This window comes from Diabrotica undecimpunctata, chromosome 9, assembly GCF_040954645.1.
Source record: "Diabrotica undecimpunctata isolate CICGRU chromosome 9, icDiaUnde3, whole genome shotgun sequence".
Classification (NCBI taxonomy): Eukaryota; Metazoa; Arthropoda; class Insecta; order Coleoptera; family Chrysomelidae; genus Diabrotica; species Diabrotica undecimpunctata.
Window position 1 is genome coordinate 119,413,529 of NC_092811.1, and position 13,577 is coordinate 119,427,105.

A 13,577-nucleotide genomic window follows, 5' to 3' on the forward strand; every position below is an offset into this window, starting at 1 on the left:
TACAAGAAAAGACAATTAGGCTACGAAAACAATGCAGCGGGACACCCCAACAAACGTCAAACTATATTCTACAATTAATTTCTTGTCAAATTGAGTGAACCACTGTATTATTTCAATAAAATGGTGCCTGGTATCTCTACAAATTCGTGACTTGGTGACTACAAATTATTGCCACATAAAACGATCCTCGAAGTGGCGGATAAAATTGATTTCATCGATGAAGTGGCGGATTTCTAAAACTACAGTGTGGAAAATAATTAAGCATTATGAGAACATGAAGTGTCTTAGATAAAAAAGGAGAATATTAGTAAAAGTATCCGCAAATACTCTTAAGAAATACTCTGAGGTAGTGATGGCTGAATGGAATCATGAAACTGGATTAAATCTGTCAAGCCAGCTATATCTCTAGCTTTTTTAAATTTGTTAAACATATCATGTTTGTCTTCTAGATTTTCCATTTGAATTCATTTATCCCCCATCTATTTTTCTTTGGCCATTTTTGTTTTTTGTGTTATTAGTTTTTGTTTCTTTTCATATTCTACCTATTGTTTTTCAGTTAACTTCTTTGCTCCATCAATTTCAGGATTTCTTCAGTTATTTATTGTTTGCTGTGTCTTTGGCTATTATTAGTATATTTGACTATAGAAAGATTTTATGTCGCACTATATATTACCATACAGTCCATACATTCATGTATATATTAATTTCCTGTACTGAAATAATTGTATAGTATGTGTTATTGAGTAAATAATTTGTTTCTAAGTAAAGTTAGATTGATTATATTTGCCTACTATGAACATGAGATTCTTCCATTGTTTTATTGGAATACACATGATCCATTGAGTTGTCACACTCAGTAAGTTAACGCTCTGGCCATTGTGCTTTGTAAATATTTGAAAACACAAGTAACAAGCATTTTATCGATCCGTTATTCATTGTATATCTTTTTTTTTCAGAAATATTTAGACAGCATCTTCATGAATCCAATATTAGTTTCGTCTCTTCCAGCAAGATCATTTGTTGATCCTGCTAACTATTGCCAACCATTTGGAGGTAAGTTTTTGTGAACATCGGACAACTTTGCTTATAGTATTATATTAAATAAAGTAAATTTTTATTTGCATAAATTTTTAACATAACATAATTGAGCAAATAACGTCACATTGTTAATCACAGATTTAAAAAAATATAATATATATTCACATATATAACACATTAAAATATATTAACATTACAAATTAATTATGCTGATCAGGGAGAAGGATAGGCCAGGCACTCCGCCACAGTATAGGGCTCAATGTTAACCAGGTGTTGAAAAACCTTTTAAAAGCTCTATAGTGTGTTTCCTGTTGAATGTCAGATGGTAGACTATTGTAAAATTTAACACATGCATACAAAGGATTTTGTTAAAGACAATCTTTGAAGTGGCAAATTTAAGCTTCTTGTATTATATCCATGATTGGGAAGCAGGTGATAAACAAAGTAAAATTTTTAATAAGGATATTGAGTGATTTGAATCGGCCTTTACAGGATTCTCCTGCCTTTAGTCCTAAGATCACCTGAACTGCCTTTTTTTGGACTATAACAGAATAAAAGTTTGCATAATATACTGATAGTAAAATAACTTCCTCTAGATTTAGCACTCTTAATGAGTAGCAGGCTCTATTCAGTTGTGTTGTTGTATTTTGCATTTGTTCCCCCCAATTCAAGTTCTGGTCAATATGAAGACGCAAGAAATTTAATTCAACTAGCATGTTCTGTGTTTTGTGATAGAAAATTGATTTTATCTGGGAACTGTTCTCGTGACTGGCTGGTTTTAAAGTAAACAAAAACTGTCTTATCAGTATTAAACAACAACCGATTTCTACTGAACCACTGTTCACTTCAGCCTTGCTTAGAGTTTGCTCTGAGGAGTGTTTCTAATGTTTTTTTTCCCAGAAAAGCACATTTGACTTATCAGCGAAATTTACAAGGTTTGAAGAACTACTAACCACCGCATTTGGAAGGTCGTTTATGTAGACCAAAAAGAGAAAAGGCCCCAAGACGCTCCCCTGTGGTATGCCTAATTTTAAATTGATCGGTTCAGAGTAAACCTTACATCCCTTTTTCTTCAAGCATACTTTTTGTGACCTATCCTTGAGAAATGATTTTATCCATTTTAATGCCGGTCCCTGTATTCCATAAAGATATAATTTTTGTAATAAGAGAACATGATCTCAAAGCACGTGGTGTTCGTGTGTATTAAGGTATAAAAAATGCTTATTAAAAGCTTAAAATTTTTTATTTTAAAGAAGATCTTTTCGGAATTAAGTCATTCCATCATCAGTTTAATAAAAAGTTGTTAAAAAACATTGTATGGCCACATAAAAAACAGTGGAAGGACATCCGTATTAAAATATAATCCTCATGGTATTTATTAAGGTAAATGCAATAGACTGTTAACTTGTTGATTATTAAAAACTGAAAATGGGGGCATCTTACACGACCCCCTGTAGCTGGTGAGGTTTTATCGACTTACATTACCTCTGATCTGTTCTGGAGTCTTGGGCTAACTTGTTTGACTTGCCCCCATTTTCAGTTTTTAATAATCAACAAGTTAACAGTCTATTGCATTTACCTTGATAAATACCATGAGGATTATATTTTAATACGGATGTCCTTCCACTGTTTTTTATGTGGCCATACAATGTTTTTTAACAACTTTTTATTAAACTGATGATGGAATGATTTAATTCCGAAAAGATCTTCTTTAAAATAAAAAATTTTAAGCTTTTAATAAGCATTTTTTATACCTTAATACACACGAACACCACGTGCTTTGTATTCAACAGGTATACTAGCCACTCCTGGATATCTCCATTTCATGGTTTGTTCCAGTTTCACTTTTAATGATGAGAAGAACATGATCTAGGCTATCGAAAGCCTTACATAGGTCCAAAAAAGCACCTAGTGTTTTCATCTTTTCCTCTAGTTTTTCTAAAATTTTTGATATAAAATCATACGTAGCTGTCTCAACAGATCTCCCTGCGAGAAAACCATGCTGCTGCGAACTACTAAATAAGTTGTTTGTAGTAAAAAAGTGTTGTATTTTGGAATATATTTTCTTTATCGAACATTTTTGAGAATGATGGAAGAAAGCTTATTGGTCTATAGTTTTCCATCTTACTAACATCACCTTTTTATGTAGTGGCTTGACAATTGCCAGTTTTAAACTTTGAGGAAATTTACCTTGCCCGAAAGAATCATTAACTATAAAAGAAAGGGGAAGAGAAATCTCAGATGAAACATATTTAATTAAGTTGGTTGATATTTCATCATAACCAGAGCTATGCTTGTTTTTTAAGTTATTTATTATGTGGCTTATTTCTTTCTCTGAAACGGGAGTTAAAAGCATGCAATAATTATTTTGTTCGATATTAATTTGAAAATTGTTTACATGCTTTATTTTCTTAACAGCTTCTGGCTCTGCATTTACCAGAAATTTATTTATTTCGTTAGAAAGCACCTGAGGGTCACCCTCTAAACAGAAATTACCTTGATTTTTGGTATTACCCTTAATCTCTTTTACCAATTGCCAAGCCATTTTAGTTGTATTTACGCTATTTTCAATTCGTTCTTTATAACAACTTTTTCGAGATTGAGTAAGAAAAGAATTGTATTTGCATTTTTCTGTCCTGTAAATATCTTTATAATCAACATTATTAGTAGACAGAGTAAACAAAACATCAAGCCTAGATTTACAATGTTTTATATCATTATTTTTAAAGTACTTTTGTGATTTTTTTTTATTTGTTGTATTTATCTCTTTGAGTGGAAAACATTGAATAAAAATTTTCTGAACTATATTCATAAAAGCATCCCACTGATTATCTATCTCTAATGTCTCAAAAACATATACCCAGACTAGATTACCTAACATGAATTTAAAAAAATCTTTATTCTCATTGCTAAATATTCGTTTTTTTTTATATTTGACTAAAATTTTACCTTTTGAGCAGTATGATCAGATGTATGAGAATTGAATACAACAGAATCACATAAATCAAGATTTGTAAAAATATCTATACAGGATTTTTTGTTACCTTGTATGCGTGTATAGTCTTTGATGTAAGGTTTAATATCAAAGGAGCTCTTTTAATGGAACATTTTTAATGTGTCTGGCCACCTCACACCCTCAAGCAGCATATCTAAGTTAAAACCACCAGCCAGAATAATGATGTAGTCACTGTCAACTAAATCACAAAGTTTTTGGTCTAATTGTTTATTAAAACTTGTGGGTCTTCCGTTCGGTAGATGGATATGATTACAATCTTCTTTTTATCAATTCGCACCTCTGCAGCGGAACACTGGAAACACCGTTCTTTTTGATAAACTAGAAATATCTTCCCGGGCTTTTGTAATAAAAGTGTCTTTGATGTATACCGCACTGACACTATGCTCCTGTTAACTGCTTTTACAATATGAAGAGATCAGTTTAAAATTCCTTACATTGTAGTCGCTCAGTTGTTCTTCTGTTTTCCAGTGCTCAGTTAAACCAAGAGCAAAGCATTCATCATGATCTAGGATAAAATTAATAACATCAATACTTGTTCTAATTGATTGCGTATTAAGTGGATTACTGATAATTTCTTTTGGTGTGTACCGTAGACTGTCTTTTGGCGCTGGGGTGCCTCTGTACGTTCTGAAAATGGTAAAAAAGTACACCGTTCGGCCATAATTCTTGCTGCAATAAATAAGGTATTTTTAGTTTTGGAACAGTAATTTTAAATGAACTTTTGTACTTATTTGTCCTGGTTTTCATTTTTTTTTCACAGATAACGTTTTCATCCAGTTTTCTTTTTTTTGTAGTTAAGTATTTCCTTAGCTTCTGTTCCACACGTAGGAGACTTCCAACATTCTCATTGGTTTCCTGGAGTGGATCTGGTCGTTTAATAAGTGTTGGACGAGTTGTTTTGTAAAAACCTCTTTTTTTTTGGTTTCCTATTTATCATTTTCATCTTTAATCAGCTGACGGTTGATATATTTAACAGACGTCACGGGTGCAATTGAACTACTTCATATTCTTGGTTTAGGTGGCAGCTCAGACAATTCAACAGAACAAAGTGGCTGTTCTGTGCCTGCGCCAAATGACCTTGTAGTCACTGTCACATAGCAGCTTATTATTTTCCTGTAAGATTTGATTTTTACTTCTTAACTCACAAATTAGTTCATTTAGCAGATGAATGATCATATTTTCCATACCATCCCCACTATTTAAGGTTATGCCAGAATCACAACAAATCACAAGCGTTTCATCTAAAATTTGAAGTTTTCGGGCCCAATCTCGTACCGTGCATGATTTATGGAACGCTTTTCCACACTTTACACATATTATTGTGATTATTTTCTTAGTTTTGCAACAAGTGAACTTGGTTTTTTCGCTCTCGCGATCATCCTTATCGGACGCCGTCTTTTTTGACTCTCTAAAATAATCATCGAGTTAGATTCTAACTCGATGAAAATAATGTTAACGTTAATACTAGTGATAATTTGAAATAAACAGCATTTATAGGTGAACAAAAAACAGAAACTATTACATTTCAAATTGTTTTAATATTAAATATGCCCACTCTGGCTTTTATAGTTTCTTTATAAGATATTTTAGTATATAATCGATAAATTTTTTTTTTGTAACATTCTGATAGATATTTGCTGTTCTTGAAAACGGGTTTGGTCTTGAATATACTCACATAACGAACATGTTAGTATGTTGTATATATTGTAAGTACAGGTCAGATTAAACAGTTAAAACGTCAACCAGCCAAGAAGTTCTGAGGTGAGCGGTTAAGAGGAATTTTACTGTAGATAAAATTTAAATATCCATAAAATTGTCATGTAATCAAGACAAAAAAATTATTGTTATTTTTATTTTTATAAATTAGATAGTGGAACTAGCTCTTTATTTAACATAAGAAATTTGACTGTTTAATTTATTTTAATCTTTATTATAAACATGTAGAGTTGGCATTGCAACATGTTTCGTTGGCACTAAGAGGTGAAGTCGGCTGGGAAGTGATTGCTCCAGTTAACGATATCGGTTGGCGTTTACGCAAACATTACTATGATCTGAAATGTAAATCTCAACCGAAGGAAGAAATATTCGGAGGCTGGACTGATTATGGCCCGGATAAATATTTGGACGACAGAGAAATGCATGCTGTGTTCAAGAGTTTGAGCCAGTTACAGGTATGTAGATGAATCGTCCTGAAAAAATTTTCAATTATCAATAATTTTCAAACTGAATATACACTATGTTTAATTTTTTCAGCATCCCTATATATACCCAATCGAACTATGCCTGTGTACCGAAACGGGCGCGTTAGTAGCTCGAATAGCACACAAAAATGGAACTCTACGGGATCTACTGTCGGGAGTAAAACCTCGCCAGTCTTTTTTGAAGAAATATGGAAACCCAAAAGGTCACAAAACCCTCACCGTCGACCAGATATCTCTCTATGGTCGTCAAATCCTAGAAGCTTTGAAGTTTTTGCATGATAAGGGACTTCCATACGGTAAGTTGATTTTAAAATAGAATATAAATATTTCTAAAATCCACCTTTAACTTTTATTAGTTTTGGTTTACAGCTTACTTTAATCGCCATCGACATTGACTTTATTTTTACTCGTTAGAGGTCGCTATTAACATTTGTGTAGCATTGGTGTATTATGTTACTATAATTGCCAGATAGACAACATCGCTCCTGTTCAGTTCGAGTTCTCAAGTCTACCTGACGAGAGGTAAACCTCGAAACACCTGTATTGGAATTAGAAAGCAATACTGCCCTATTAAGAAAGAACCCCGTATCTCCACTATATCGAGTTTTGAGAAAAACGCGTTTAAAGATTTTTGTTTAATCCCTTGTGCTTTTGGTACAATAATAACACAAAATCATTTAAGGTAGAGTGTGTAGCATCATAATTAACTTTTTTCAAAAAAAAAATTGCAAAATTACCACATGGACATTAGTTATGCGACATACGGGCTAACAAAGTAAAGAATTATGTCAAGTTTACTTAGCTAAAACCACGTATTATCCGAATTTGTCTTAAGCTTGGTTTTAACTATGTAATTATTATAAAATTTATATAACTGCCTCGAAAGGCAAAACATTTAAATATTTTAATAATATTTTTTATGAACATTTGTTGAATAAAACATACAAGTATTTACGAAAAACGTTTATTTAAAAATACAAAATGAAAATTATTATTAATCGGAAGTTGGCAATTCTTCCCAAAATTGATGGCGATTCGCCGATATAATTTGACCTAAGTTTTTTAATATTTGTTCTTTTTACTTCTTAGCAATCCCAGAAGGTTTCGTCACAGGTGTAGGGTCCTTTATCCCAGATTTTAACACTCTGGCCTGCAAAAAGTCCATCTCTATCAACTCCTCGCTAACGTCAATCTTAACGTGTAAAATCTTGCTCTCTCTCTCTTTACAATTACTTTAACAACTTGTGATAGTTAAATACGTGACTGTGTTTTCTTTAATTTTGACTGTGATGATAAGTCTTTCCAAATAAGAAAACATTTCTTTCACCACCACACGATTCAAATTACACGTTTTAACGGCCTCGACAAAATCATGATAATCATAAACTTTCTTCTTTTTCTTTAACGATAGTTCCACTTGGTGGTGGAAACTATTAGCGGTGTTGCTCTATTCCTTAGAAAAAACCTCGCATATCATTTTACCCTACGTTAAAAACCCGTATTTAAAGAGTAGTAAACCCGTAAAGAGTAGTATCCAGGTTTATACTAAGCATAATAGTCATTTTTGGCGTTTACGGGGAAACTATTTTCTTTCATAAAATATTTAGAAATGTAAAATACTGGTTTTTCTCTATGTGAATATGTTATATAAATCATAATTATTCATATGGTGCAAATATCCCAATTTTTCAAATTTTGGAGATACGGGGTTCTTTCTTAGTAGGGCAGAATAATAAATACTGCGCCGTTAATGAGTTTTGTTTAATGTTACGTCTGGCTCCAACCACAATGAGGAAGTACTAAAAAGGATAGTTCGAGACAAAAAATTGTTAAGAATAATAAAAATACGCAAGACCGCATACCTTGGGTCTAGATATGCAGAGTGTCGATTGACGACCGGTCTTATCCTGTGTAGCTGCTTTTATACCCTCAGTACGCGCGGACTCGGTCTGAGCGAGATCGGTTGGCGCGGTGGGTCGCTGAATCGGCAGTCGCCATGTTGCCGACAGTCTTTTTGCGTCATCGCGCGTGTTTAAGCTCTTAGGCTGTTTTTCAATTTCGATGGCTTCACGAATAATTCTCGATTTTAAGGGGCTGTTAGGTGTGATGGTTTTTGCTTTTTCGAAATCTATTTTGAGACCTTAATATGATGCTGGGTTAGGGCTGAAGTAGTATCGGAATGTTTTACAGATATAGAATGTTTGTAAATACGGTTGTAGATTCGTCGGTTGCATGGAACTGGAATTATGTATTTTTTTTTATTCATCATCATTATAAGTTGCTCGACAATCCGTTGTGGATCTTGGCCTGCTCACAAAGAAGTCGCCTCTCCTGTCGATTCCTGGCAACTTCCCTCCATTTTGTGACCCTTAGAATATGTAGGTCTTCTTCCACATTATCAATCCATCTCCTTCGTAGTCGTCTTCGCACGTTTTACATTTTTTTTTAATAAATGTTTTTGGAGACCGTGAACAGTTCTGTTTGCTATTGCTATGCGTCTTTTGATTTCGTCGCTTATCGTGTTTGTTGCGTTTACTAGTGATCCAAGATATGTGATTTCTTTGACTTGCTCAAAGGTATGGTTGTTAATTTGAATTCTCTGTTGTATGTGCTTGAATTTTATGTGTAGTTGACTTTCCAGCAGTTTGCGAGTTCGTCGTAGGTTAGACAGCCCGGTTTCTTTCTTTGTAGCTCTCATAACAAAAGGTTTTTTACAGGGTTGGGTAGTTAACCCAACGCTAAACTCCCTTTTTAGAGGGCCATTTTACCAGCTCTCGTCAGTTCCCGACGCAACTTTCCACCCGGGTTGGATACCGGATCTCAAGTTGGGTTGCTCGGTTTACAGGGGACACCAGCGTGAAGGTGAAAATCGAATTTGAGTAGAAGAGGCTAATTGGAGTATTTATTTAGCGTATGGCTACATCACAGGTTCATATATACATATATATATATAAATTATATAAATTACAAACAACAGTAAATACAAAAATATTATTCTACAAACATCTAGATTATAAATATATTCGATTGACCCTTTTGTAGCAGCCAGGAAATCCGAAGGGTTGCCGTTATAGGATCTAATCGGGCATTCCTCTACCATGTGTTTTACAGTTTGCCCTTAAGCGCCGCAGTCGCAATTTGGTGATTCTATTTTTCCCCATCTAAAAAGTGAGTCGGAACATCTGCCACAGTTCGTCCTTATTCTATTGAGTGTGGTCCAAATTCGTCTCGGTTGGTTGAAGCCCTCAGGTTTGCTTGTAATACATGGCATGTTCCAGTTAGCTGGTGCAGCGTTATTCTCCCATTGTTCTCTCCACCGTTCAGTTACATTAAAGTTTTGATCTACTAGCCTTTTTGCTGTTTTTAGAGGCGGGTGTCTTGAACGGAGCCTATTTATGTCTCTGGCGGAAGTTCCGACATGGGAGCGGAGCTCAGGATCAGTATTGATTTTTGTAAATTCCCTGACAAGGGCATGTTCCCGGCGGATGGGTGGTAGAGCTATATGACTCAAAGCTGGTAACCAGTAAGTGGGCGTGGCCTTGATTGTGCCCGATATAGTTCGCATGGCTTGGTTGAGTTGAACATCAATACGGTGAGTATGTGGACTGTTTATCCATACTGTATTCCGCTATGGGGTATACCAGTCCTAATGCTGTCGATCTAATTGTGGGTGCTGAGGAGCCCCATGTAGTGCCGCAGAGCTTTTGCAGGATGTTGTTACGAGTTCGGAGTTTTGCAGCAGTCTTAGTAAGATGCTCTTTAAAGTTTTGCGTTCTGTCAAGTGTAACACCTAAGTATTTTGGGTGTTTATTATAGTTAAGGAGTCTATCCTCAAAATGGATTTGAGGTTGATAGTTGGCCATCTTGTTGTTCAAATGGAAGCAGGACACTTCTGTCTTAGTTGGATTGGGTTGCAATCTCCATTTGCGGAAATAATTCCCTAGGGCATTTAAATCGTTTGTTAGAATGCGTTCAGTGACCTCGAATTCTTTATGACTTGCGGCAAGCGTCCAGTCGTCTGCGTATCCAAACTTTTTTGATGTGGTTTCTGGCATGTCTGCTATGTAGAGGCTGAAAAGCATGGGAGCCAACACGGATCCTTGTGGAAGTCCATTATTCAGTTTTCTTTGGGTACTAGTCTTGTCTCCCAATATAACTTTAAAACATCTATTGGATAGCATGGGGTTAATAACCTCAGTGGTCTTTCTGCATGGGATTATTCGCATTAATTTATATATTGCCCCTTGTCGCCACACAGTGTCGTAAGCAGCAGATAGATCGATGAAGACAGCGGTTGTTTTTAATTGCTTTTGAAAGTTTGATTCCACATAATTGGTCAGGGCGAGTACCTGGTCTGTGCAGCTGCGGTTTGGCCGAAATCCTGCCTGTTCCACTGGTAAGTGTTGGAATATGGTTTTGCTGATTCTATTATACAACAGTCTTTCGAACAATTTGTACACCATACTTAAGAATACGATGGAGCGGTAGTTTTTCGGTGAATTATTACTTTTCCCTGGTTTTAAAATGGCGACGATTTTTGCATTTTTGAGTTGGTGGGGGACGTTTCCCGTTTGAAGGATGTCAGAAAAGAATACTGCGAGCCATTGCCTAGTGAATCTGCCGCTTTTCCTGTTTTCATTTCATTCAGGGCTTGCGATATTTCTTCATGCGTAAATGGGTTGGAATATTCTGTTGAGTGTGCAAGACTACATTTTATGGTTTTCAGGTCTTTTTTACCTTTAATTGTATGTAAACGATTTTGAGGTGCCCTAGAGGTTGACACTATGTGCGTAGCTATTTGGTCTGGAGTTACTAGGTTGGTTTGGCGAACGGGTGGGTTGCTACTTCCGAGTTTCCGCAGTAGGGACCAAGCTTGTCGACTTGACTTCTGAAAGTCTAGGTTTTCTACTGTCTGGGTCCATTTTTCACGCCTGGCAGCATCAATGCTGTGGAGTAGTTCGTCTGCAATCTCCTGCTTTCCATCTTCGCAATATTCTTCATACAGTTTTTCGCTCTGTTCTGTCCAACCAGGGATATATTCTTTGCGGTATCCTCTAGGGATTGTCGCTTTTGCTGAGGTGATTATTGCTCCTGTTAGTCTCCCGTAGTTCTGGCTCTTTGGTGGAATCCATCCTAGGCATTTGTCAAGGTTACTGGTGAAAGCAGACCAGTTAGCTTTATTGAAGTTCCATCTGGGGCGTGGGAACGATCTTATAATCGGAATGCTGATACCGATCTTGATTAGGACGGGGCGATGTTGACTATGTGGAAAGTCAGGCATAACCCTTCGTGATGCTGCTAGCGGTTGGCCTTTGTTGTCAATGGTAACAAAACAGATATCAGGGTTATATTCTCTCCTCCAGGCCGCAGATCTGAAAGTGCCTCTATCTTTGGCGTCGAATAGAAGGTGGGCACCATGTTCCTCTGCCCATTCCACAAGGGACGTGCCATTTCTGTCAGTGTCTGAGTATTTCCACATCGCATGGTGGCTGTTGAAATCCCCTACGTATATGGCTGGGTGTTCATAGGGATTAAGAACTTGGACAGGCCAGGTAATAACAGGAGGTTTGTATATGTTAGCTATTATGACATTGCCTATTTTCACAGTTACCTCGTGGATGTTGTTCTCGGTAGAAGTGGCGATTAATGCTGCATTTTCTATGTTTGAACGGACATATGTTGCCACTCCGTAAGCTCTATCGTAGGTAGCGCCCAAAAGATCATAGCCGGGGATTTTTCCTCTTGAGCTTAGTTGACCTTCGTTTTCTGTGTGCGTTTCCTGAAGTGCTACTAGGTCAACTTCGTTGTCTTTTAAAAGTCTGTGCAGGATTTGACATTTTGCCTGCTTATGCCTTCTATGTTAAAATGGCAAACTCGTATGCTTGGTCCGAGTTCTTTGGTCAAATGGTCCTGATAAGGTCCGTTTACAAGTGTCATTTCTGGAAAGATTTTCTGTGATATTTGAATTGCCAGGAGATTCAAGATTGTCTGGCGCCTTTTGTGCTAGTTCATTTAGCGTTACCCAGGATGCACGTGTAGTGTTCTACTACGGACGCGAATTAGCTTTACACCCCTAATTGGAGTAAACTGGAATCAACTCCATGTTTTGGCATTCTACCCCTTTATCCCCGTTTTTATTTATTTTTTTTTATTGCAGTATAATTGTAGATATTACTTTACAGGTCATCTACATAGCGGAAACGTAATCATTGATAATGATAGGGTGAGACTTCTCGATATAGAAAACGGAATATTGGGCGTGCCTTCCTTTTATCGACCGTATTTTATGCAACACAAAAAAATTAACAATTTGGAAGCCGTAGACGTTTACTGTTTCGGACATGTGCTTTACGAAATGATGTTTGGATCTCCGTTGCATGAAAGCGTGGCCCAAAACATGCCATATTATCAGCACACCCAACTAAGTAAGTTTAGCTTTCAAGTTTAAATATCGAATACAGCTATATTAATATATTTTAACATTAATAAATACCTCAATTGTTTTTTAGAAGACTTAGTAGCCCGAATCCTCTCGTCTGAAGGATGTAAAAACGGCCTTCCGACCATAAACGATCTCCTCGTCGATGCGTTCTTCTCTACGGCTCATCTAACGCTTCTGCCGACCGATAAAGCGCATTTTAAAGTCCCCACTTCGACGAAGGAACAAATCAAACTCGCCGTCAATAAAATTGAAGACAGATTGAGGGACGAGCAGAAGATGGTGAGAAGTCAAAAGAGATTGGTCAAAGTGCAGGAGATGATGAGCTGCGAGGAGGAGAAGAAGAAGCAAGCTAGACATAAATTGGTAAGTTTCTGTTTTTTTCGTAGACTACAAATATCTCTGTTCAGAAAGCAAGTTCTAAGTTTTATCGATTACAAACACACTTCTCCAAAAAATGTACGAACAACCAACAAGAATAAAACCTAACCTAACCTAAGCAATATAAAGCACTGTTTTCTTTAAAAAGACAAAACTTATCAAGTGATACGTTTATTTATATTTGTTTACGTTTTATTGTTATTATTTTATAGGAAAGATTAGCCAAAGAGCAACATAAACAAAACAGAAGACTGGAGAAGGCAAATAGTCTTAATGGAGAAAGATCTGAGAGCGTCAATAGTAGCGGTGCGACATCTATCGGAACGTTGACACCACCTTCAACGACAGGTAGGACAATTAATATTTTAATGCTAATGCAAAGACTTTACAGCTTCCTGTTGTCAATTTTATTGTATCTTTTGTATGTATTGGCATTTTATGCAGAACTTGATACGTATTTGTACATTATTTAAGTAGTCTATCAGGTTTTTAACTAAATAAA

At 36.0% G+C, this 13,577-nt stretch overlaps 1 protein-coding gene across 2 annotated transcripts in view; it reads left to right on the forward strand.

Moving 5' to 3' along the window:
- LOC140451343 (PX domain-containing protein kinase-like protein) overlaps window positions 1-13,577 on the forward strand; it is a 42,472-nt gene that overhangs the window by 9,312 nt on the left and 19,583 nt on the right. For both annotated transcript variants that reach the window (XR_011952038.1, XM_072545088.1), the window contains exons 3-8: window positions 957-1,053; window positions 5,999-6,225; window positions 6,308-6,551; window positions 12,438-12,680; window positions 12,765-13,060; window positions 13,288-13,423. Coding sequence is in view for 1 of the 2 variants with exons in the window: in XM_072545088.1 (XP_072401189.1) it covers window positions 957-1,053; window positions 5,999-6,225; window positions 6,308-6,551; window positions 12,438-12,680; window positions 12,765-13,060; window positions 13,288-13,423 (1,243 nt within the window). In the remaining variant the exon portion in view is untranslated. The remainder of the gene's footprint in view (window positions 1-956; window positions 1,054-5,998; window positions 6,226-6,307; window positions 6,552-12,437; window positions 12,681-12,764; window positions 13,061-13,287; window positions 13,424-13,577) is intronic.